This window comes from Somniosus microcephalus, chromosome 15 (assembly GCF_052327205.1).
Source record: "Somniosus microcephalus isolate GS21.2 chromosome 15, FLI_Smic_1.0, whole genome shotgun sequence".
NCBI lineage: Eukaryota > Metazoa > Chordata > Chondrichthyes > Squaliformes > Somniosidae > Somniosus > Somniosus microcephalus.
In genome coordinates this window covers 68,289,470-68,316,891 of record NC_141001.1, presented here as the reverse complement: position 1 = coordinate 68,316,891, position 27,422 = coordinate 68,289,470, and the positions used below count along the sequence as shown (strand labels likewise).

General features: G+C 44.3%; 1 protein-coding gene across 1 annotated transcript; it reads left to right on the top strand.

The window, feature by feature from the left end:
* On the top strand, nt 1-27,422 carry LOC147107004 (nuclear receptor-interacting protein 3-like). Its single transcript, XM_086007961.1, has 7 exons — nt 1-442; nt 7,480-7,662; nt 8,465-8,547; nt 10,819-10,958; nt 12,566-12,618; nt 12,735-12,832; nt 18,091-27,422. Exons 1-7 carry the CDS (start codon nt 269-271, stop codon nt 18,098-18,100), a joined length of 741 nt encoding a protein of 246 aa, XP_085864087.1. The 5' UTR covers nt 1-268; the 3' UTR covers nt 18,101-27,422.

Below are 27,422 nucleotides of genomic sequence, written 5' to 3'. Positions count from 1 at the left end.
AGGGTGGGACAGCAGCCTTTCTTTCCTGGGCCATGTTCTGTGGAGTAAAGCTCCCGGGCAGGTAGCTGGTCGGGTAAAGGTGTTTCTGGAGCACTGTGCCCTGGAATCGATGGGGGCTGGAACGTTTGTGTCAATCACTGAAGGCGAAGGCGCGTCCCTTTAAAAGCAGGCTGGCTCAGAAGAGCTTCTCATTTCGATCGGGAGGTTCTAACGCTCTGGGGAAACTGTTTGGGTTTTCCTTTCACCTCCTAGTTCTTTGCTGCAGAGAATGTTTTACTCGGATATTCTGAGGGAAAACCGTCGGCAGCAGATGGATATCCGAGAGGCCGCCTCTCTTCGCCAGCAGAGACGGATGAAACAAGCTGTTCAGTTCATCCATAAAGACTCGGCGGATCTGCTGCCCCTGGATGGGCTCAAAAAACTGGGAACCTCCAAAGAAACCGTAAGTGACTGTCTAATGTTAGGAAAACACCAGTTAGCTTGGTAACCAGTGATTATTAAGAATGGTCATCCTGTATCTGGTATCTTCCACAATATGGAGAGGATTAACGCACTCCATCAGCACTTGAAGTGAGCTACACTGGGATTTCCCAACATTTCGCCGGGTGGGGGACTCGCAAGTAGTCCGGTGTGGTGCTGGCATATTATTAAATGTGGATCTGCTTGAAATCCCAACCTCAGGCTTTAAGCTTGCTCTTGTACTTTCATTGTTTGGGTTCTGTAGAAAATGCCCCGTTACCATTGGTTTCACCAAATCTATTGCTCCCATTTCACCCACTGATCTTTGAGGGAGAATAGAGCATTTAGGATGGGACCAAACTGTGAAGCACCAAATACAGCAGCGATCGGATATCGTTCTCTGCTTGAAAGCGTCATCATATGTAAAGTATTTGTTAAGGGATGAGGGCCCCTTCATTCGGGATCAAACTAAATATTGCCTGGTCTATTGAAGCACTAATTGTTTATTATTTTCTTTTGATAATTCTAGAAATAGTCACAGTACTGGATATGTCCCATAGTTTATTAGAAACGATGGGAGCCTTTGGATGAGTTTAGCCGCTGTCCAAACGCTGAAAATCAGAAACGAAAATCGGGAGAGGTGTATAACGTCCGATATTGGCCGGTTTACATTATCGCCAAAAGTTAAAATGACCCCAATATGTGTTGGAATTGATCTAATCTGATTTGATCTGACCAAGTTATCAGGACATGTGTCCACAGACACCAGGCATCACTCTCAGCCAGTTCTGGAGCAGTCATCAGTCAGTGCTTGTGTGAGTGAAGCGAGGAGATACTTCAACAGAACAGGAAAAACATAGAAACATAGAAGCTAGGAGGAGTAGGCCATTCGGCCCCTCGAGCCTGCTGCCATTCAATGAGATCATGGCTGATCATCCAAATTCAATACCCTGTCCCTGCCTTCTCCCCATATCCCTTGACCCCTTTAGCCTTAAGAAATATATCTAACTCCTTCTTGAATATATTTAATGAATTGGCCTCAACTGCCTTCTGTGGTAGAGAATTCCACAGGTTTACCACTCTCTGGGTGAAAAAATTCCTCCTCATCTCAGTCCTAAATGGCTTACCCCTTATCCTTAGACTGTGACCCCTGGTTCTGGAATCCACAACCATCAGGAACATCCTTCCTGCATCTAGTCTGTCTAGTCCTGTTAGAATTTTATAAATTTCAATGAGATCCCCTCTCATTCTTCTAAACTCCAGCGAGTATAAGCCCAATCGACCCAATCTCAATCATACCCACCTAAAATAAATGTACCCATAAAGGGTTAACCATTCAGAGTTTGTATCGTGATGACAATTGGAACTAGCAGTCAGAATTGAGGATACGAGTATTACAATTTAATATGTGACCAACGTACAGTGGATGAATTCAGACTACTTGCACAATATTAACTCAGATTTAGTAGCAAATTACTGTTGCCAACCCATTTACATATGTGTGGTTTGATCAGTTAATTTTGGATAATTTTAACTATTTTTAGTGCCTGAAACCTACTTGTTTGTCAAGCTGAAGACATTTTAATGATCGAGTCACACTACACAATTTAAATTCCAGTTTCATTAACTCATTTATTTTAAACAGGTTAATTCCAATGTCAGAAGAATGACAGTTGGGAAATCTAGGCCATATATTTTCAGAACGTACGCGCTACACATCTATATCCCCGACCTAACCACTCGACTAACCTTCTTTCCACACACAAACACCCAATGGTACATTAAAGTCCATTTTATGGAAGATGACTTGCTCCAACATCTCAAATAGATGGTGCAAATAAAATCAAGGGCATAACTTTAACCCAAAACCAAGGGAACAGTATTGAAATTTGTCAATGACATCACATTTGGAGAGATGGAAAACTATGTGGTGGTTGAAAGACTGCAGAAGGATATTGAAAGTTGATTGGATGGGCAGATAGATGGCAGATAGTCTTAAGGGCTTTAGCTTTAAGGATAGGTTCCAAGAATTAGGGATATCTACTTTGGAGAAATGAAGGCTTAGAGGGAATATGATTGAGGTTTTTAAAATAACAAAGGGATTGGACTCAGTATGGATGGTACGACTAGAAGCCATGCAAATAGAATCCATAGGCAAGGAGTTAGGTTAGATCTTAGGAAATATTTATTTTCACAGAGATATTTTCCTGAATAGACTATCAAAACTTGCAGTGGGTAAGGAGTCACTACAGTCCTTTAAATGGACTATAGCGACCCTTTACCCACTTGCATATTTCTGAGAGAACAGGATACATCCAGTTATGGTCAGCAAGCTGCCAGTTAGCTAGGATTATGAGGAATTATGGGCTGCAATGTCTTCTGTGGCCTCTTGTGATTGCCTTAGGGAGTTGGAGAGGAATTTTGCAGAGCTTTTTGTGAAATGGCTGTAAGTTTTTTTTGGCTTCCTTGGAGATTGCATGGTTAGGGAGTGGGTCAGTGGGTTGCACCATGTCTGGTTGGGGTGGACTTAATGAGCCTGTTGGTCTTTTACTGTTATTCTTTTCAGATGTTCACAATGCAGTTTAATGTAGAAAACTGTGAAGTAATATATTTTGAGTAAGAATAGGGAAAGGAAATGCACCTTAAATGGTAATTTTTTTAATGGAATAGATGAGCACAGGGACCTTGGTGTGCAGATAGACAGTTCATTAAAGCTGGCAGCACAAATCGATTAGACCATAAAGAAGACAAATGGAATACATAGTTTATTATCTAGCGGCATAGATTTCAAAAGCAGGGTGGTAATTCTGAGTGTGTACAAGAGCTTGGTTTGGTCAAAGTTGGAATATTACACGCTGTTTTGGGGACATCATTAATTGAATGATATAAAAGCAATGGAAAAGGTGCAGCATATATTCACTAGGATATTAGGAGGTTTAAGGAGTTATGGTTATGAAGATACTTTTGAAACTAGAGCTGAGAAGGTTAAGGGGTTACCTGATACAGGTCTTAATGGTTATGAAGCATTAAGATATTGTAAGTAATTATTGTTTCTACTGGTTGATGAGGTGGTAACAGAAGGATACAAATTTAATATAATCGTAAAAAGGGAAGGTTAGAAGATAATTCCTTCAGAGAGGGTGGTTAGAATATGGAATTCTCTGCCACAAACCATTGTTGAAGTAGAGTCCATCATTTTTATTAAAATGGAATTAATTAGTTGCTTGAAAAAGAAATTTAAATGGAATGGGGGCAACTAGGATAGTGGAATTAGACTAGGTGACTCATGCGGATGAGAGCTCCCTCAGTGACTTGATGGGCTGAATGGCTTGTTTCTTTGCTGTAACCTTCTATGAAACCATCTCACATTGTTTCTGAAACAGACAAACCCTGCAGGCTTTTTTCATAATTGCATGGCATTTAATGGCCCGAATTTTGCGGTCAGCGGAAAAGGAACGACACTCGCCATTTACCTCGCTGACAGCTGCCCACAAAGTTTTTACAGGCTTTGGACTGGAGACATGCTCTAATCTGGTGTCTGATCCAGCGTGGTGCCCTCTACAGAGGATCTGTGAGCAGGTCAAGCAACAGCAAGGCTCTTCAACCAATCAGATTGAAGAATCCTCACTGAGACACACAGGCTGGAATTTTCCGGGGGCTCATCGGGCGGGATCAGTGGTGGGTCTGGTGGGAAAGTGGGTTTTTTTGACAGCAGGTCGGGAACCCCGCTGTCAACCCGCTGCCATGCGCCTTTCCCAATGTCGGGTCTGTCAGCGCTGAGCAGAGCCGACAGGCAGCGGTGGGGGACCCAATTAAACTCATTATAATGTTATTAACAGATGATTAAGAGGCTTTTTTAACTTACCTTTTCACTTTAACTTCATGGCCACAGGAACCACACTGTTCGGTGACCACATCTGTTAACCTGAGGCAGGAGTTCAGTGGCCATTGCTCCAGCTGATTACTTGACAGCTTCAAATGTACAGTAAAAGCTCCCACCTGACAGATCATCACTTGCCTCAGCCACAAGCTGTTTCTCAGTCAATTTCCAGCACAGATTCTGCAGGCTTTCCACTTTCCACTCTCTATCCACTCTTACCTCATTGGAAGAACTCTCTCACCATCATCTCTACTTCACTTGCCATCTATTCCATCAACATGGGTGCCGTTTATACTGTCTAATCCTTGGTCCTCAGAATCCGACCATGATCAGCCCCAACACCAGCAGCACTAGGCACACTAGCAGCACCAACAACAACACCAACCTTCTCCGCAATCACCTGATGCTGCATAGGACAGATGGCATCAGCACCTGAGCACATTGCTGCCCTGGAGGCCAGGGATGGCATCACCATGGCCAGATTTACTTCACTTGGCACTATACACCCTGGCTGCCACATGATGCGCCAGGTTGGCACCACCCCACACCAACACCAAAAAGCATCCCTACAATGCCCAAGCCACTGTGGGGGGTACTGTTATGTCTCACCATTCACTGCAGCTCCCTAAGCCACTTCCAAAGGTGCACAGAAATCTGTCCAAGAACACAAAGTGTTGAAAATAAAGGTTTCAATGTTTGACAGCACATTAACAGAAACTTTACATGAACATTGGATAAAACACCCAAGTGCCTACCCTTGTGTGTTGTTAGTTGGAATGATTGCACTAGGATGAGGGCGAGTGCGAGGGGTGGCTAATGAGGTGGGGAAGTGATACCGTAGATAGAGAGGGATGGGTGGATGTGCAAGGTATGTTGGTGTGAGTAAGGATGTGCAGGAGTAGGGTAGGGAAGGCAGAGTGATGGGGATGTGATGAGAGGCACAGCAGGATGAAGGTGAGTGTGGCTTTGTACTAACGTTTCATGGTCTAATGAGATCATTGAAACATTTGCGCCACTGCAGCCTGGTCCTCCTGACTACATTCCTGATTGTGTCCTCCTGTGCAATATGCAACCAGGCTGTGTTGGTCTCCTGGGGAGACCTCTTCCGCCCATTGGAAGGGAAGAGAAACTCCCTGCGTGCTGTGACTCCCTCCATAAGCATTTGGAGGGAGTCATGGAAGAACCTGGGTGCAGCCCTGCACCTCTGTGCAGGGATTGTCAGTGTTTGCAGCACGTCAATGCTGTAGAACACTGACAGCACAAATGTCAAAATTAAGTTGGCCATGGTCGAAACCGGCTGATGACGCGTCATCAAATTACATCACCGGCCCCGCTTCCTCTAATTGGACCGGCAAATGTGCTGGGTGGACTTAACAAGCCTTATCAAGAGAAAATCATTTTGGACAGTGGGATGGAGCCAGCAACAGGGTTGAGACCTGCCACCAGCTTCGCCCGCCCCAGACCTGCCGAGGTTAGCAAAATCCCGTCCACCGAGTCTAAACCAGGAAGCACAAAGCAGGAAATATAAATTAGATTTAAATCATGTACAGAAAACAGGATAAAGAGTAAGAAAGACAGATGGGATTAAGAGAGAGGGAGATATAAAGCAGACAGACAGAAAAAGCTAAGTAACATTTAATTTTTCTTTAAAAAAAAAAATCTCCACTAATTAACTTCTGAAGGAATGAGACGCCACATCTGTAAAATTAATTTTTCAGGGCTAGAGAGGTTGCTTGGCAGTAAGTATCAATTATCACACCATTAAAAATTCACTTGATCCTGAATGCACCAGCCCTAACTTTTTCTCTCATCTTTAGTGGGGAACTAGTGGGCAAGTACCCCAAGTTCATGCCATCTCAGTGCTGAGTCTATCAGCGAGGACTGCTACAGCGCACCTTGTGGAGGAACAGTGTATCTCTGACAGCAACTTCCGGATTTCCTCGTTTAACTGTGCATGTGCAGACACCAGGGTCTGGATTTTCATTGAGGAGTCGGGTAGGAGGTGGGACTACAACTTTCGGGGTTGTAGTCCCGCCTCCATTGAGTTCCAGCCAACCCACGCGATTTTGACTTGATTGACCTTGTTGAGCCCGCCCAGCAGGCTCAGCAGGCCAATTAAGGGCCACCCGGCAACAGGTGATGTCACAGATTGATATTTCATCTGTCAAGACCTTTTGACAGATGAAATATCAGCGTTTGACAGCCATTTGGAGCTGTCAAACACTAATAATCTGTACTCCAGGTTAATTCCTTCCTCTCAGGCTGATTTAGAGATCTCTCCGGAACAGAATGCTGCAATTTTTGACAGCTCGCAGCCATTCTGCTTTCTGTGCCAGTGAGATGAGGGACTCCCGAGACCTGAAGGAAGGAAGGCAGTAAAGGTATGTAAAACTTCTTTAAACACTACACACACCAAACACACTTACCTTTGCACTCATACACCCATCACTCACCTGAACACCGGACATCTGGACCCCTCCAAGCCCTTCATCCCGACGGTCCGCCTCCTCTAACTTGGCGTGGTTTGGAGCCGTCGGGAATCCCACACTTCAACATTAAAAATAGGGATTAGGCTAAAAACTGTCTGTTAACTACCTGTTAACAGGCAGTTAATTGGCACTAATCCCCTTTCCGCCTCGGGGAGGCAGGTCCCAGTGCGGGACGGGTACCCGCCTCCTTTGAAACTGGCATGGAGGCGGGTTGGGTGTGGGATGGGTTCGTGCCCCCCGATTTTGCGATTTTAACCCCCCACACACCTCCAATCCTGCTTCCACGGCCCAATGAAAATCCTGCCCCAAAAGTTGCTGTCCGATTTACTCCATAATAACGGTGAGCACTGTTAGCCTCACCGTTATTCTTAATGCAAAATCCGGGCCAATATTTATCTCAAAAGTTTTTACTTTTTTCCCTTCCTTGGGAAAAGTGAAAATTGGGATTGGTACCATTTTAGCAAATGTACTGGTGATAATTTACTCTAAGTGAAAGAATAGATTGGACTGGTATTTGACACAGGTGAATGTATGAAATTACTTTTCAAGTCAGCGAAATGAATTCACTTGATAATTATAGATAAATGCTAAGGCTGTCAAGCCCATCATGCCTGTATGACTTTGTTGTATTTAAAAAAAAATTATTTTTAGCAACCACATAACATCTTGCAGAGACGTTTACTAGAAACCAACTTGTCAAAATTTCAAGCCAACAATCGAGGGGCATGGCCTTCTAATAATTCGTTTCCAGTGCAGAACAAAAGCTTTCATCAGACTAAACAAGAACTTCACAAAAGAACACATGAAGATGACATGATATTTGTGTGTTGCAAGGTAATTGCCTATGCCTTACAAAGCGTATGACATAACTGACCAACCAAAATGGCTAAAATTAGCTAATTGTGTAAACTATCCCATCTATGGAAATAATTACAGTTCTGTTTAAGGTATATCACTATGTAAGGATAAGCAGGCAAACCAGATTACAGTGCTTATTTTTTTAAAGAATGCTTGAGCTTCTTCTATTACAGGGCTGTTGATGCATTTCCATGTTTTGATGTGGTGCCACCATTACATCATTGATCCTTGTGTATATAATAAAGAAAGTTCTGATTCTAAGCACCTATTTACCCCAATCCCCACTGTATAAATTATTGCATAGATTGTTTTCATGTCTGTTTGATGGCTTCAATGAGACATCCATAGAGCCCTACCCAGTGTAAGTAACCACCTTTAGGACAGGAGGGATTAGGGAAGAAAACTCCAGGGGTAAAAATGGTATGTATGAGTAACAATGGGACATAGTGCATACAGTGTTGCCAACACACTTAAATCCTGTGATGTTTGAATTCTAATTAGAATTCTGCCTAACCATAAATTCTTTTAATCATACACGGCCCATTCACTAGCTGTGGCAGATGGATCCAGCCCCCTGTTCCATAAGGTTGAACACTCCTGATCTACAACTTACCAATGATTACTATAATACATTTAATGCTGTATTACTTACCAGACTGCTGATCACTGTTGCTGCCCTAAGCCTGCAAAATACTATTGTAGTTCTACTGCTACAGTAATACATATGATTTTACAATGTATCTTGGATGGTTCTAAGTCTGTTTTCAATTTTTTGAAGTGTGCTGGAATAGAGATGAAAGTACGGATTGACACTGGCACTCGAAATAATCTCATTTCATCTGCCTGTGTGGATAAACTAGGGTAGGTAACCCTGCAGAACTTTATTTGATCATTATTTTTCTTGTTTTTCCCTCATCCAATGGCAGTGCTGATTCAGGTTGCAGCCAAGAAACCGTGTGTTTTATTGGACTGAACTGTGATTTTTTTTCACATGACGGGATGGGAATAGCTCTAGTGTGAATTTACAGATGTCACCACAGATGGCTGGAATAATGAGATGTTCTGGCTGAAGGCCTACTGGGATTTGTAATCAACTCAAGCAGAAACATATCCTTCAAAATAAATTTAAAGGAACAATGCCATCTATAGTGTCTCAAAATATAATTTTCCACATTTGCTAACTTTGTACAAGATGACATTGTAGAATGTGTGATAAATTATTGTGGTGCAATAACATTTACAAAATAGAAAAAGGAAACATTTGTTACAAACACTGGGGAAATTAAGTGACCAGCACAGTAAGATTTTGGCATAAAAACAGAAAATGCTGGAAATACTCAGCAGGTCAGGCAGCATCTGTGGAGAGGGAAACAGAGTTAACATTTCAGGTCGCTGACCCTTCATCAGTTCTGACGAAAGGTCATCGACCTGAAACGTTAACTCTGTTTCTCTCTCCACAGATGCTGCTTGACCTGCTGAGTATTTCCAGCATTTTCTGTTTTTATTTCAGATTTCCAGCATCCGCAGTATTTTGCTTTTGTATTAAGATTTTGGCATAGGTTGTTCCTGCTTTTTCCATGAACTGAATTTATTAGAAAATTAGCATTTCAACCTGACAACTATTTTAATCAATTTAAAAGTAAATTAAAATGGAATCAGCTGTTTAGTTTATGGAGTGGGAACCTGTTTTGGACTGAAAATTCCACAGTAGCATGCGAGGTCTCTATTTTAACTTCCTGTTCTCATGGGAATATAGTACATTAGCAGTATTCTAAAAAAAATGATATTCAGAATACAAGATGAATGGCCAAGGCTCATAAAATAGGAGGCAACCAAAGTTGATCAGAGTAAAAACAGATGAGATAAATCAGGAAGTAATGATCTAGGTGGTGCTAATCTTGGACCGTAGAAAAATACAGGATTATTCTAAACAAAAAAATTGCAGTCTATCTGGCTGGTCCCAAAACCTTTCAATCTCCCACTGTCTCAAATATTTGCCCAATTGTCCCTTAAATTTTTCCGCGCCACCTGCCTCCATTGCTCCATGTTCACCACGATCTGTGTCGAGTAGTTAAATCTAAACTATTTGTGCATCTTCTGTCTTCTAAGCTTGAGGGTCGCGTTTGCTGGTTCTAGAGTTTGTCGTAATCTTAAACTTTTTATTGGGTTCAATTTATCTGTTCTCTTAAGAATCTTGAATATTGTTTCTCCTGAGTCTTCTCCTTGCCAAAGTAAACAATCCCAGGCTCTTTAACCTCCCCTCATAGCTCAGATGCCTTAAGTTAAGTAGCAGTTCAGTTGCAGTTTTCTGCACTGCCTCCAATGTTTGGATATCCTTGCTATAGTACAGCGACCATGGTTGCATGCAATATTACAGACCGAAACCATTTTGATTCTAAAGTTCTTTGTCTAATCCCTTCTTCTGGCCTGGTGGTCTATAGCAGATGTCCATAGTTAGTTTCCTTCACCTCATGTCTTTCATCCATATCCAAAATTTTAAAAGATTAGTTTGTATAAGAAAGGAAGACTGTCCAGAAGTTCTTCCTTTAAAAGGACAACTTCAGTGAGCAGGTGGCTCTGAAGAACGACCATGACCTCTCTTGCTGCCAAACGTACACCAATAGCACACACAAGCTCTTCTGGGATGGCCACAGAGCTCTCGTTTGGGTTGTCTGTTTTAATTATCTTGAACATTTCCACCGCTGCTTCCTACATGTACAACACACTGCAAAAAAAATAAGATTAAAGCAAATTAGGTAGCTATTTTTAAAAAAGCTTGGGCACCATGGAATAGGACAGCCTGTGAATAAGTCCCCATGACTAACCATATTGGGGGCTCCAAAACTCTTATTCTGCTCACAGTGACACAATTGAAATTGGTAATGTAGAATGTGGGGAATCATGGGTGATGTTTCAATTTCTGACAAGAAGCAATCACAATCATAAGTGTAGCATTGCATTCATGTATTGAAAATATGGAATCCTATTACATATTCAGCCTCTTTAAACTGATCGGCAATAGACCTGTTTGCTCTGAATATTTTTAATCATGCCTGGTATAGTATTGACAATCACTGTGTGCTATAAACATTATCTAACTCCAATCTTCAAAATTACTGATTGATTTTATAGGTTGAAGGAACTTGTGAAAACAGACAAGGATGAAATTGAAAAAATGGGAATGCCTCTTATTTCAAAGATTAATGGCCAAATAGAAAATATTGCAATCACTATAGGACAGCTCAATATTGAGTGTTCAGCAGCTGTAGTGGGTAAGTTTTCAAACTTATTAGAATTGTCATTTCTTTAATAATTATATATTTTTTAACCGCTTGGTTTTGTTTTAAATTTATATTCAACAGATTGTCCTTTTACACCTAGTTTCTAGTGGATGTGAGTACTTAGCACACAAATTGATGCCAATTGACGCAAAATTAACAATCTAATTTCAAGGCAACACGGATAATAATAACAGAAATAGGGGGGGAGATCTTAGTAGATTAGATTTGATATACATTTTCAGGTTGAATAGAACGAGTGTTCATCTTAGGTCTACCTGACCAGCGAGTGCTCAATAAATGTTCTATTCCCCGGCATGTACATCCTGCATCTTAATGAGCACAACTTACTAAAATAAGCGTACATTCTTTTGGGTAGATTGGTAAGTGAGGTTTCTTTGAGTGGACAAATTAATGGGAAATTGGGAATCAGTCAATCCTCTGTGACAAAGTTGGTAATCTGATACCTGACTCAGGTAGGTCTGTCGTACTCTAGGGGATTGTTGCTGATTGACAAGCCAGTCAGGCTCACTGGGGACCTAGAGGAGTAGACCTGTTACTGGGAACTGAAATTCTTTTCAATTGGCTCCAGATAACTCTGCAAAGCAATGACCTAACAAGTAGAGTGCTTCGCGCCTGACAAGCTGAGGGAAACTTAGTATGCTGCATGGTTTTGGCTGGTAAAATTCCACCAGGGCCCCTAGGTATACTTGGGAGTCATTAATCCTTGGCTATATTCTCTGAGCTGAGACGGGTGGGACATGATTGCTTAATGAGCAAACAGAAACTCTACTTATGTGGATTTCTCAGTAAATTCTAAGCATGGGGATTGGTTTTTGTTCATCTCATTTGCTCAGCTGACTCAAAGAACACTAAAGCAAGCAAACAGTTTTAAATGAATTAGCATTACAGGAAAAAAACTACAATATTCTGCTCAGGTTCGACCTGAATTTAAAAATTGAATTTGCATTTCCCTGAGGGGTCAGTGGTGTGGTACAGAGCCATATAGACCAAGAAACTCCCAGTGTCCCTTCTTACTTTGTACTGAAGTAGCTTATTGTAGCCAGGCTAACAGTGAGTATTTTGCAATTGACTTGAGTGTTGGGGGTGGAAAGGTAGGGTTGGCTATGATGTACCCGACCACTCACTGTCCAGTCTCGCAAATGAAAAATAGCCACTTAGGTGAGGTACTGGATGGCCACCAGTGTTCGTGATACGTCACTTTCCAGAAAGGAACGATAGTGAGAGATAGTCAGAGAGGAAAACATTGCAACCAATGCCTCCTTTTAACCACCGGAGCCTTTCACTGTAATACTGAAACATACTACAGAAATCACCTTCCACGTCTAAAAGCAAACAGATTAACAATTAGTTCAATGCAAGTTATTGGTTCAATTTAAATGCTACAGATTTGTTTTTACTATACACTTCATTTTAAAGTATGCGGAATTCTGCCCCTCTTTGGTTATACTGAATAGTATTACTATTCAGTTTATAAAGAGAGTCAGAGTGTGATACCATTGGTAGAAATTGTTATAATTAGGAATACTCATAATCAATTGTTTTAATGTTTCACACTGAATTATTTTTTTCCTTGGCAGATGGTGATGAGAAAACTCTTTCTCTTGGGCTGCAGACATTGAGGTCTTTAAAGGTAGAAAGTGACAAATCAATTTCTTTGTTTTCATATAATCAGGTTTGGAAAGAGACATTTTGGGTCCTTTTTTTGCCTTCAGGCCTTCAGTAATGTCTGCTCTATTTTGTACTTAGTGCATCATAGACATGGAAAAACAATATTTAATTCTTGGAGAGAAGGAAAAAGAGGAGATTCCATTTCTGGGTATTGACGGCACTTTGAATCAAGACTGGTAAGTGCAATGAAAATAATTTGCCTGCACTTATACTACATTGTATAAATATAATTCTTTTATATGATTTTATATGTAAGATAATTGTTAACAATCCAGTATTCAAGTGTATGAGAGTTGCCATTTGAATAGGACTTGATATAATTGAGTAATCAAGGCAGTGATGAAAAAATGTACTGGAGTCCTGACTTTGTGAGGAAAATGTGCACATTGAAGAAGAATGAGTTAGTGATAAGCCCCTACGGTAGCAGCAGTGGTAAAAGTTCTCTGAGCGGAAGAAATATTTTCACACAGTTTTATGCTACAAAGGACCATTGCTCCCTCAGGTGGCAAAACTGCCCTGTTCACCCTGCTAATGGTTTCACTAATGGAAGGAAAGATCCTGGCCATGACAGGCAGGAAAGTTGGATGTCGCACCCTGCCTGATTGTAAGACAATGATGTGAAATGGTACACATGAATATGCTCAGTGTGGGAGGATGCAGAGAGATGTGCTAAGAATGGGAGAATGCACGCGGATGTGCTTAGTGTAGGAAGAGTACTAGGGGGACATGCCTGGTGTACAAAAGAGCAAATAGGGTTGCTTATCAGAAGCAAGTATGCTTAATGCAGAAAGAGCACTTGCAGGTGTGCTTAGTATGAAATAACATTCTCAGAAACATTGGTGTGAGTCCAAAAATAGTCAGACCATATTTCACTCTTCATTACAGCCCTAATTTAAAAAACTTAGGGGGAGAAATTGGGTATAGCCCCGCTCGGGACGCTAGAATTCGCAATGCGCAAATTTTATTGCCAGGCGCAACTTATCGCCACCTCGAGCAATATTGGGTTGCTGCGCCCCTGAAGGTGATTGCGGCGTTGATTCAGGCGCTGCACGGGAGTCTTAAGGCGCTACTCAATATGGCGGTGTCCGAGCACAGCGCAGGTGCTGTCAATAATCGATTACCCCGAGACATGCTGGCGCCGGCCAGCTCTTAAAGGGGCGGGTCAATTAGGATCAGCAGACACACTCTGCGCCTTGTAGGCCTCAAAATCGGCGCTGTGCTTTCTGTGGCGTTACAAACTTTGAGGATATGGAGAGGGTGAGGCAGAGAGCGGAGCGCTTTACCGATGGGGCATTGGATGCTTTGGTTGGCGAAGTGGAGCGCCGGCGAGCTGTGCTGTACCCCGACAATGGCAGGAGGCCTCATCAGAGTGAGTACCGCAGGGCTTGGAGGGAAGTTTGTCAAAGAGTCACCTCAAGCAGCGTGGTGGCCAGGACTCCTGTGCAATGCAGGGAAAGTTCAACGACCTCACTCGGGTCGTTAGGGTGAGTGCCTTTTTTGCCATCTTATTCATCGCTCCATCTGCACCTGACATTATGGCCAGAGGGTGCTCGAAGCCCCAATGGCCATCTGTCAGCCAGCACCCATGGCCCTTTCTGGAAACACACGCACATTCTGCGCAATGCATAATGGAAGGGCTATTCTACCATGGGCGGCATGTGATGTCAGCTCAATGCATAATGGAAGGGCTATTCTACCATGGGGGCATGTGATGTCAGCTCAGGCCAGCATGTTTCATCACTTCCCGTCCTTTCTCCTGCAGGCCAAGCTGGCCAGGAACCGGAGGGAGCAGCATCGTACCGGTGGAGGCCCTCCTCAGCTGCTGACACTGACGGCCCTGGAGGAACGAGTTCACCAGATTGTTGGAGGCCGGATGACTGGTCCTGTCACCACTGGAGCTGCCGGCCCCATTGTGCACAGCGATGGTAAGGTCATCACCTTTTGGAACTCTCTCCTTCCACTTGTTCCCCCCACCAGCATGCTTTTTCACTCTGGACCCATGTCAGAGCATTGAAGCACTCATGCATGCCTTGCTGCCACCCTGTCCTTTCGCTAAAGCCACTCTTCAACCTCCCTGCTTTCAGATGCTGCATCACCAGCTCGGGAGCCGGGCCCTCATGCTGCCACTGCCACTGACTCCGGAGGCGACTAGCAGGAGGAAGCCGGACCATCCCTGCCACCCTCAGGCGAGCCAGCCCCTCTGCAGACTGGGGAGACTACTTCCCTGGAGGGGAGCAGGGGGGAATGCACTGAGGAGGAACCAGTTCCAGGAACCAGCAGGCTGTAGCAACGCAAGGGGGGTAGGGAAGCTCGGGGGCCGTCTCCCCGGAGGGCGAGTCAGGCCGCGAGTACTGCTGCACAGAGCGCAGAAGAGGTGCGTTCCCTCGCAGAAATGAGCGCCCAGGCTCGGCTCAGGCACACTGAGCTCATGGCTGCAGTGGCGAGGATGCCTGACTCCATCGAGACACTGGCAAGGAGTGTCCAAGACTTCGGGGCAGCACAGGCAAGGAGTGCGCAGGACTTCGGGGCAGCACAGGCAAGGAGTGCGCAGGACTTCGGGGCAGCACAGGCAAGGAGTGCGCAGGACTTCGGGGCAGCACAGGCAAGGAGTGCGCAGGACTTTGGGGCAGCACTGGAAAGGAGTGCGCAGGACTTTGGGGCAGCACTGCAAAGGACTGTCAAGGACTTCGGGGCAGCACTGGAAAGGACTGTCCAGGGCATTGGGTCATCACTGGAAAGGACTGTCCAGGGCATTGGGTCATCACTGGAAAGGACTGTCCAGGGCTTCACCGAAGCACTTGCACCTGCCACGCAAGTGCTGAGTGCTGCCACGCAGTCACTCGCTGGTCTCATGCAGACGCATATTGACGCCATGCGACCAATGACTGCTGCCACCCTCGATGGATCAGGCGGTATTACCCGGGGCCCATGCAGCACCACCGCAGGGCATCAATCTGTGGACCAGCCGATTGGTGCGCATGCTGCGGTGCTGCCCCGTCAGAGTGCCAGTGTGTCGGTCGACCAGGGAGCTGCTGTCCACTCTTAGGATGTCAGCATTCCTGATGCCACCATTGGCACATCTCCACTGCAGCTGCCACCACCTGCAGGACAGACTGCTTCCACCCATGCACAGTTGGAGCAGTCAGAATCCGGGCCCTCCAAGGCCAGAGGTCGTCCAGGACGTACCTCAGGGGCATCTGCGCTTTCGGACAGCCAGCAGGCCTCCCCCAGCCTTGATGCAGCCACTGGGCTCCCATTACAGAGGAGCTGCAGGGGGGGAAGGGGCCGATCTCACAAGGGCGAAAGAGTAGAAGGTGCTGCTGAGACGTCTTATTTGTAGAAATCAAGGCCGTGGATGCTGGTCTGAATGTTAGTTCTGTTATGGATAGTCTCACGGGTGTGCGAGTCACCTGTTCTGAATGTTAGTTCTGTTTTGGATAGTCTCCCGGGTGTGCGAGTCACCTGGTCTGAATGTTAGTTCTGTTTTGGATAGTCTCCCGGGTGTGCGAGTCACTTATGTGTTAGTGTGTTACTTTTGCTTTCTGTAGCCATTGCTTTGTCATGTTGGAAGGAAGCACATTTTGCCAAATAAACAACTTTTTTTATTTACATTGCCCATGTCTGCTATTTACATTCATACTGCCCTTCATAGGCTTTGGGTTATCCGACCAGTTCCATTCGTGCTCATCGAATGGCACCAAGCATTCCATCAGAGGGGCCTAGAAGCGGCCTGTTATCAGCCTCTGACGGACGGCCCTTCCAGTTTGTTCCTCCCTCCTGTCTTGCTCCGCCTCCTCCTCCTCCTCCTCCGCTGGTCTGGTGGCACTGGCTGTGTGCGTAGGATGGCGAGGTTATGCAACATGCAGCAGACAACGACGAAGTGGGAGACTCGCTCTGGTGAGTACTGCAAGGCGCCTCCGGAATGGTCCAGACAGCGGAGCCGCTGCGTCAACACACCGATTGTGTGCTCCACAATGTTCCTCGTCGCCTGATGGCTCGCATTGAAGTGCTCTTCAGCAGGAGTGCTGGGCGAACAGAGCGGGGTCATCAGCCATGGGCACGGAGGATAGCCCTTGTCACCGAGAAGCCAGCCTGCTGGGTGAGCCGGGGCCTCGAAGAGGTCTGCAACTGAAGTCTGGCACAGGATGAAGGCGTCGTGGCTGCTGCCAGGGAACTGCGCATTGACTGCGAGGATCAGCTGTCAGTGGTCACAGACCAGCTGAACATTCAAGGAATGGAACCCCTTGCGGTTGCGGAACTCCTCAGGATTCAAAACAGGCGCCTGCAAAGCCACGTGCATGCAGTCAATGGCGCCCTGCACCATGGGGAAGTCCGCTATTGCTGCAAAGCCCCCTGCGCACTCCCGCTGCTTCTCCAGTGTCACAGGGAAGGAGATGTACTGCCGCCTCCTTTTAAATAGGGCATCTGTTACTTGACGGATGCAGCAATGCACCGCAAACTGCGATATGTTCGCGATGTCCCCAGTTGCAGTCTGAAAGGAGCCAGTCGCATAGAAATTCAGGGCAACAGTCATCTTGACAGCCACCGACAGAGAGGTCCTGCACTTTATCTGAGGTTGCAGATCTGGCTGAAGCAGGTGGCACAGCTCAGTCACCACCTCCTTTCTGAAGCACAGCCTTCTAAGACACTGCTCCTCTGACATGTTCAGGTAAGAGAACTGCTGTCTGAAAACCCTGGCAGCGTAAGGTCTGGTGTGGCGATGTCTGTTGTCCCTCCTCCGTCTGGCCATTCCTGCCCCTCTCTCCCAGCGTCTCTGTGCCCTTTCCAAATGGTTCAGCAGCAGGACGTTCCCCTCCAATGCAGCCCCCATAATAACAGCGCACAAGGAATTGAAAGCATAGTAAATGCTCACCAGCAGCAAGGTGAAGGTCAGAAGGCTGAAGTTCCTCTGGCCAGCGCTGGCTCACTGGTGCAATGGCTCTCAGTGCAGCTCAGCAACTCTGTGAAAGTCTCGAGGAAGTTGTGCTCCCAAAATGGCTGCTGCTTTTATACCAGTGCAGTCCCCTTTAAAGAGCGCCCCCACCCCAGCCCGAGAGCGACTGGGGAACGTTCCAGGTAAGCAGTCCTTATTAGCGCCAGGCGGAACGAAGGCGCGCACCACTGAATTTCCGGTCCGGGGCGCCAAAAAGGCGTTGCACACTGAAATGACATCATGATCTGCCTGCGCCCGCAAGCGGGCGCTAAGCTTTAGCGCCGGCGCTAAAACCCACTCAATATAGCAAGAGGCGTTGGGTTCACTGCGCCCGGGCAAAAATTGGCTAACGCCCCACTTCTCGGCCTCTTTAGGCGCTAATTGCTGGCACAACCAACCGAATTTCTCCCCCTTACTGTTTAAACAAGAGTTTTAAAAAGACAAGATGCCTGTGTTTCTGTTCTTTATAACAATAAATAATTGCTGTCTTTCTAAAACCAGCTCTCCATAAAGTACAGATGAAAACTGATGCTGAAATGAGTGGCAGAGGTGAACAGTCGAATACAAAGGTGCTCTTCAATGGTTAGTGCACAAATATGACCCAACATACAATACACTGCTTCTCTAACTCCAGCCTACGCTCTTTGCTTCTTCTGCAGTACAACTGTCCAGAATTAACACTGGCTGCTGAATTTCCCAGGCATTTAGGCTATCATATAAGCCTATTTTTCATTATTTAGTATCTGCATACAGGGGTACAACATTAATTACACAAAGAATATTTTCCTGTGCTTTGTTTAAAAATGTTGAATTTTAATTTATTTTTACAAAATGATATTAACATTCTGTTCTCTGGGTTAACCTTTATTCACCTGTGCACTGTGTTGAAACTGAGAGATTAACTTCGCTAATCCTAGTCAGACTTATGATTCTGGTGTTGTGTCTCTGTACAGTAAGATCTGCTGTAGTCTCTGACTTAATGCCTATATTTATATATTGTGGGCATTTGATATTTTCTACAGTATAACAAATAGCTTGTGAATAATTTTACAATTGTATGTTTTGTGAGGTTTTAAGGCATCTGTTGTGAGAGTAAGGGCCTAACATGTTGTCCAGGTTACAGATGTGAGAACTACACTTGTGTGGAATTCCACGCCCTTAGCATTGAAAAAGTTTTTCTGCTTTCAAAATGAGGCCTCTTTTTCTTGTATGATCTATACAAAACTGGTTATCTGTACTTGCCAAATGATGAATCTTACAAATTATGTACAGAGTCATAGAACAATTGTTGGCATAAGATAGAATGACAATCCAGCGGCAGTTTTTGTTTTTGGACAAGTATTAATGCAATCCTCAAAGGATTAAGCGATGCATGTCTATAAATTCCATTCTCTGGAGGCCTATTCAATATAGTCAACATGAATGATGCACACATAATGGGGTGAGCAGACTGATGTTAGTTTGTAAAATTACCCATGTACATCAGTAATCTGTTACCTTTGGTAGATCCTGGTCGCCCCTTTACCTGAATTTTGATCGTCTCATAACTAGCAGTGTGATGGCACAGTGTGTTGGTGTGCAGAGTACAACAGTACGAAGGTAGGGGAAAATGTGGATTTGTTTACTGAAATTTTGCACATAGTGAGTTCCTGATTTTGGGTTGTCTGGGGAAGTCCCAAGCATAACCAAGCAATTCCCAACAGAGAAAATGGGAAATTCAGAGGATGAATCATTCCCAACCAGCCTTGCATACTTTCTAACATTGGTCAGAAAGAGGCTTTACAGAAGCTGGCAAGCAAGCTACCCACCTGTCCACCCTCAGAACTGAAGAACATTGAGTAGCATTGGAGAGACTGAAAAAGGGAAAAATACAAAATAATTGAACAAAATAATTTCTACTCCCAAACACTTCTCAATTCAGTGCCAGGTGGGAGCTTATTATGAATGAGGTAAGCAGAGAGTGGGTGGTACATGGAGCAAAAAGTGTGTTTTAAAAAAATGTATAACTTTAGATTCCCTGGCTGCGATTTCGCCTACCGAGGCGGGCTCAGTGCGGCCGAGGTAGGTGGCGGGTTGTGACCTCGCTTCCGGCTCCATCCCGCTCTGAGAAGAGTTTTCGATTGATTGGGCTTGTTAAATCCACCCTGCGAGGTTCCCGGCCAATTAAAAGGAAGCGGTCTGATGACGTCATTTGATAATGCATCATCAGCCGGTTTCCTTAAAGGGACCATGTCCACGTTCATTTTGGCAGTTGTGCTGTCAGTGTTCTTCAGCATTGACGTACTGCAAACACTGACAAGCACTGTACAAAGGTGCACGGCTGCACCCAGGCTCTCCCATGACTCCCTCCATATGCTTATGGAGGGAGTCACAACACGCAGGGAGGTTCTCTTCCCTTCCCATGGGTGGAAGAGACCTCCCCAGGACACCAACGCAGCCTGGTTGCACATTCCACAGGAGGGCACATGCAGGGATGTAGTCAGGAGTCCCTGGCTGCAGTGGTGCAAACGTTTCAATGATCTCAGTAGATCACAAAACGTTACTGCAAAGCCACACTCAACCTCGTCCTTCTGTGCCACTCATCGCATCCTCATTACTCTGCCTTCCCTACCCTACTCCTGCACATCCTTACTCACATCAACTTACCTTGCATCTCCACCCATCCCTCTCTATCTACATTATCACTTCCCCATCTCACTAGCCACCCCTTGCACTCACCCTCATCCTAGTCCAATCATACCAACAAACACACAAGGGTAAGCAGTTGGGTATTTTAGCCAATGTTCATGTAAAGTCTTCGTTAATGTGCTGTCAAACATTGAAATCTTTATTTTCAACACTTTGCTTTCTTGGACAGATTTGTGTGCACCTTTGGAAGTGGCTTAGTGAGTTGCAGTGAATGGTAAGACATTATGGTACCCCCTGCAATGCTGATGAGTGTGAAAGAAATGGCTTGGGCATTGTGGTGCTGGTGTGGGGTGGTGCCAATCTGGTGCATCATGTGGCAGCCAGGGTGTACAGTGTTAAGTGAAGCAAATCGGGACATAGTGAGGCCTTCATTGGCGTCCCGGGCAGCAATGTGCACGGGTGATGATGCCCTGTGTCCAATGCAGCATCAGCTGATTGCGGAGAAGGTTGGTGTTGTTGTTGGTGCTGCTGGTGTGCCCGGTGATGCTGGTGTTGGGGCTGATCGTGTTGGGATTCTGAGGACCAAGGTGAAATCTTTTCAAGGGCACCAATGCTGATGGAATAGATGGCAGGTGAGATTAAGATGACAGAAGTAATCTATCAATGTTGAGATAGGTTGTTCCAAGGAGGTGACAGTGGATAGAGAGATTACCGAAACATTTCAAAAGTGCATAAAGCTCAAAAGTGGTTTCCAAATCATTAATGCTCCAGCTTCTAAGATTGGGAAGTGAACAGCTGTGAAATGGTAGGTTTTATACCACTTTTGCAGCTATCACCTATTCAAAGCAATCCACAATCATTGAGAACCCATCATACTTACCTGACGTGACAGCCGCTCTCTGGGAACCTCGTTGAAAACCTGGTAAAATGGTAAGTACATGGGAAAATGGTTCTTAACTACCTTTTAATTAGCTTTTAACTACCTAAATTGGCTGATCCACCACTTGGTGTCGGGTCTGTTCAGGGATGACAGACCCGACACTTGGGAAACTGGCAAGGCAGCAGGTTTACAGAGGGATACCGACCCGCTGTCAATCTTTGATTTTGACAGCAGACCCGCCTCCAAACCCCCACACTCCTGTAACTAACACTTTCTTACTTAAATACTTTGGGACTTTTGTGTGTGTTTATGAATGGGAATATGAAAAGATTGGAGTGACTTCACAATCAAGATGAATGGTGTTGTACCACCACACCAAATTATATTTTAGTAGCTGTAGTATTTGAAAATGCTAAACAAAATAAATTCATAGTAGTTATGGAACTCTGCTCAAGTATGGCAAATGTCAGTTTTATTTTGTAATTCTGTACTATGAGTGGTGGTTTGGTCTAGTTGTTAGTTATTGGAGCCCCGCTCCACAGATGCTACAATTTTTTGGTCAACTTTCTTGACATTTCCACACTCTTCATCTTGATGCCCAGCTTGTGGCTCATAAATTCACCTTCCATGTGAGTCTGTGTGTGAATGTCAGCCAGCGGGAGATTTTGAATTCAAAGTTCAAGGTTTGTGACTCTAATATAGCTGTATTGTAACCACTAGGCTACCTTATTACTTTTAACACATGTATTTAAAGTCATTGGAAAACATGACTGGGTGTGTTACATTAAATTGGCTTGAGTTTATTATTTAATTAGACTAATTAGTGACTGGGCCTGAGAGTTAAACTCTGATGTTACTTATTATAAAACACATCTATGGAGCTGTAATAATGATTGATAAACTCAAGGTACACATTCAGTTGTCAGCAAGCAATTTCTTTAATGTATATGAAGAGGATCAAAGTAAACATTGCCATTTACAGCTTTCAAAGCAATGACTCAATGTTCTTTTTTTGCATCTGATGAGGTTACTACAGTGGAACCCTCTTAAGAGCTGCACTGAATATTACCATTTTTCTATCTAGAAAAAATCTAGTTCATTGCAATTTAAAATATTCTCAGTTGGTCAATATTACAAGCTCAAATTACATTTAAAATTTTAGATTAGAATTTTAGTTCATAATTATTTATGGTTAAATTTCTTACCCCGCTCCTCAATCCTGTAAGAGGTTTTTGATTCTAGCCCAATTGCTAGACAGATGGTTCGAATCGCCCCCGCCTTACGAAAGTTCTATACTTGGGAATTATTATTCAGAGTATAAATGGAATAAGTCACGGACAGGAATGCTTTGGTGAAAAATCAAACTTATATTTATTTGGTCTAACATACACTGGCTAAAACATGCACTAAATGAAATCACTGTCCCTGTGGAGAATAAAATCCAGGTTACAAACTACATACAGTACACAACTGGGGGCTATAACATGCAGTAATCCCCTTGTTGCTATGGTGGACTCTAATTCCACCCCTACCAACGAATTACCCAGTCGCATAAACCCCTTCTCCTGGCTGAACCAAACAAAGCTTCCACCCCAGAATAGCCCAAAAGCTTCACTTCTGAGGAAAACCCTGAGCCCCTTACACCTCACCCAGCTTGCCTGGGATATCTGGTTACCAGTTTGGGACACTCGAGACTATGCTTACCACCACACACAATCGGTCTCGATCGCTTCGCTCAGCGGCTTCTTCCTCTGGTACTTCTTAGGTCGATCTTGGTGGAGCGAGAGAGCAAGAGAGAGAGAGAGAAAGAATGGTGGAAAAGAATCTATCTTTATAGGAAATAACAACAGAAAATGCTGGAAATACTCAGCAGGCCAGGCAGCATCCGTGGAGAGAGAAACAGAGTTAACGTTTCAGGTCTGGGACCCTTCATCAGAACCTGAAACGTTACACAGTGCAGGTGCTGTTACTGGGCATGATTTCAAAACGTAATTTTAAAAATTAATAGGCGGTTGCAGTCATGCCCCCTAAATGCCAGACCTGAAACGTTGGCCCAGTAATTCCGGGCACAACGCGTGAGTAAGGATGGGGTACTCACGCGTGTGCCCGGAGGAATTGCCGGTTTTCAGCATGCACAGCGCATGCGCTGAAAACCGGCATTTCCTGTCCTCTGACCCAAGGGGTTAAGAGGCAGTACGCGCGCGACTGCACAGGCAGCGCGTGCGCAGTGAAATTCCTTTTTTTTTTTTCAGAGTTGCCCGAGTGTAAAGGCCTCCGGTCTTTACGCGTGGAGAAACCAGACGTAAGTATTTAGTTTTACAGGTAAGTGGGCTTTTAGTACAATGTAGACATTTTTTTTCCACAGGTTTGTTATTTTTAAAGAATTTACAGTAAGGTAAGTTTAGTTTTAGACCCTATTTTAAATTTTTTTATTTTTTACAAAAAATTGATTAATTGTTTAAAACATTTTTAAAAACTTTTATTTATAGTTAATATAATCAGTGGGATGTTTTTTTTAAATTTTATTTAAAGTTAAAGTAGTGTTTTGGCAGCCCATACTTTTCATGAGTTTGACAGCTCTTACTGTCAAACTCATGAATGAGTTTCCCCTCCCCTGATTGGCTGCACAGTGCTCACCTGATCCCAGCCGGCACATCGCACTAACTACGCCGCTGGATCAGGTAAGCACAGCGCGCCGACAGCTGAACCGGGCCTGTGACAGGAAATGCGAGCAGGCCCGGGCTTCAGATGTCGGCGCGCAGGGTGAGTGCAGATCTGGGGCTTGCACGCGTGGCAAGCTCCCGATCCTAATTTCAGGGCCATTAACTCTGTTTCTCTCTCCACGGATGCTGCCTGGCCTGCTGAGTATTTCCAGCATTTTCTGTTGTTATTTCAGATTTCCAGCATCCGCAGTATTTTGCAATTCTATCTTTATAGGAGTCTGGCTACCCCTATCTTTAAAATCCTTTTTGTTTCTAAGCACTCCAGTGCTTAATTAGTGATGGGTCATCATCAGACCCATGAGTATTCCATGATTGGATTAATGGCCCTAAGTCTGGGACATATCTTTGGTCTTTGTGTTAGGAAAAACTGGCTCCTCTTCGGCTGGTTAAGTCTTGACAAAGGGTTTTCACCCGAAACGTTGACTCTATTTTCTCTCCACGGATGTTGCCTGGCCTGCTGAGTTTTTCCAGCATTTTCTGTTGTTATAGTGGGTTCATTGTTCTGCTTCTCTTCTGAGATGGAGGTGAGAAGTGCTTTTGCATATTAGAGTGGCTTTCTAATAAGTTCAAGTTCAATGGACTGTCGGGCGAACCCATACATTCTGGATGACTGACAGTTCTTTTGTCACAGCCAACTGCCATGCGTTCTCTGGAGTTTTAACAAACCAGTCCCCCACGCATCTGCACAGGGCGATCCCACCACAGGGAAAACACCCTCAGCCCATAAAGTCCACAAAAATATTCTCGACTGAGTCCATTCTTCAAACAGAGACTTTGCGATCTCTTCAATCCATCATACTGCATTACTCAAACTATGTTTACATGGATGAGCTGTCAGTACTCCAATCACCAATGGCACACTATAATATAAAAGAGGCAGATTCTATGCCTGTAATGGTGCCTGGGTCCAATTTTTCATGAGTCTTGAGAGCAAAGATCAGAGTGCAAAATAAATAGCCTTTTCTCAGCTGATAAGCTTCCTGCGGCATTTAGGGGGCATAACTGCAACCGCCTATTAATTTTAAAAATTAAGTTTTGAAATCATGCCCAGTAACAGCACCTGCACTGTGTAAACATTGGCTCCCACTAGCCACCGCCTATTCTGTTCATAACATCCATTTTTCTGAAGTAATCGGAAGCTCACAGCAAAATATATTCAAATTGTTCAGCTACCAGTGAGCATCCCTTCAGCCAATTTACAGAGAGCAGTGTTGGGTGGCACGCTGGATAAAATACATAGATCCGCTCAGCCCCACAACAAACACAAGAAAGGTTCATAGAACCTGCTAATCGTGCTGAGTTCAACAATTTCAGATCATAACCTCTGTCCCCATTTTTTCAGATGGCAGCTTAAGCTGATGATTCTGATATTCCCATTTACACCTATTCTAGACCTATCTTTTGTTTCTTTACTTGTCCTGTTGCCATCTCATTTTGCCTTGTACAATCATACCTTTTGTCATTTAATCTCTCCTTTTGTTCTTTCCTCCCTTCCCTCCTTTTCCTGCCTCTGCACTTGCTTAAATCAAAGAACCATAGAATGGTTACAGCACAGAAGGAGACTATTTGGCCCGTCGAGCCCATGCCGGCCCTCTGCAAGAGCATTTCAGCTAGTTCCACTCTCCTGCCCTTTCCCCTGCAAATTTTTTTCCTTCAGGTACTTATCCAATCCCTTTTGAAAGCCATGATTGAATCTGCCTCCACCAGCATTTCAGGCAGTGCATTCCAGATCCGAACCACTCGCTGCGTAAAAAGGTTTTCCCTCATGTCGCCTTTGGTTCTTCTGCCAATCACCTTAAACCTGTTCTTCTGGTTCTCAACACTTCCACCAATGGGAACTGTTTCTATCTACTCTATCTAGACCCCTCATGATTTTGATCAGCTCTATCAAAACTCCTCTCAACCTTCTCTGCTCCAAGGAGAACAACCCCAGCTTCTCCAGTCTATCGACGTAACTGAAGTCCCTTATCCCTGGAACCATTCTCGTAAATCTTTTCTGCACTCTCTCTAAGGCCTTCACATCCTTCCTAAAGTGCGGTGCCCAGAATTGGACACAATACTCTAGTTGAGGCCGAACCAGTGTTTTATAAAGGTTCATCATAACTTCCTTGCTTTTGTCCTCTATGCCTCTATTCATGAAGCCCAGTATCCCTTATGCTTTTTTAACTGCTTTCTCAACCTGCCCTGCCACCTTCAATGATTTGTGCACATATACTCCCAGGCCTCTCTGTTCATGCACCCCCTTTAGAATTGGACACTTTAGTTTATATTGCCTCTCCTCGTTCTTCCTACCAAAATGTATCACTTCGCACTTTTCTGCATTAAATTTCATCTGCCACGTGTCCACCCATTCCACCAGCCTGTCTATGTCCTCTTTGAAGCCTGTCACTATCCTATTCACTGTTCACTATACTTCCAAGTTTTGTGTCATATGCAAATTTTGAAATTGTGCCCTGTACACCCAAGTCCAAGTCATTAATATATATCAAGAAAAGCAGTGGTCCTAGTACCGACCCCTGGGGAACACCACTGTATACCTTCCTCCAGTCCGATAAACAACCGTTCACCACTACTCTCTGTTTCCTGTCACTTAGCCAATTTCTTATCCATGCTGCTTCTGTCCCTTTTATTCCATGGGCTTCAACTTTGTTGGCAAGCTTATTATGTGGCACTTGATCAAACGCTTTTTGGAAGCACAGGTACACCACATCAAATGCATTACCCTCATCAACCCTCTATGTTACCTCATCAGAAAACTCAATCAAGTTAGTTAAACACGAAAGCCATGCTGGCTTTCCTTAATTAATCCACACTTGTCCAAGTGACTGTTAGTTTTGTCCTGGATTATTGTTTCTAAAAGTCTCCCCACCACTGAGGTTAAACTGACAGCCAGCTGGGGCAGACTGCTTTGGTCCATGCCGAGATGGTGCAGTCTGCAGCTGGACCAACAAGGCCAAAACCAGAAAATGCTGGATATACTCAGCAGGTCAGGCAGCATCTTTGGAGAGAGAAACAGTTAATGTTTCAGGTCGATGACCTTTCGTCAGAACCAAAAGTTCTGCACTTTTGGGTGGTATTGCCAGCAGGCATGTGGGACATAGCAAAATTGATTTCAGCACCACCTGTTCCCTGTGGGAACTTAGGACATTTACACTACAACTGCAGCATTAGTAAGATGCAGTTTCCTTCCCACCAATGCTAAAGTTGTGGTGTAAAGCAGATCTGAGATTTTTCCCAAGTAACCCAATGACTGACACTGTACCTTTTTTGCAAGATTCTCAGCTTTTGCCACATTTGGCTAGTAATAGTTGTTGGCAAGTTGTCTTACGGTTCTGTGACAGCTTTTTCTTTATTTTAGTCGTAACACCAAATAAAACTGTAGAATTCAGTTGAAGTCTCATTATTAATCAGACTTTTTCCTTGTAGTGAATAAGAATTCAGTTCAAGAGGGTCCCTCTATATTATTAACATTCAGCCTAAGTCGAACATCATGGGCTATGGTGTTGTGCTTTCAGTACTGTGAGACCAGCTGTAGTTTCGGAATCATTCTTAGTGCCTGTCTTTTTTAATGTTGGCCTTTTCTAGTTGTAAAAAAACCAAAA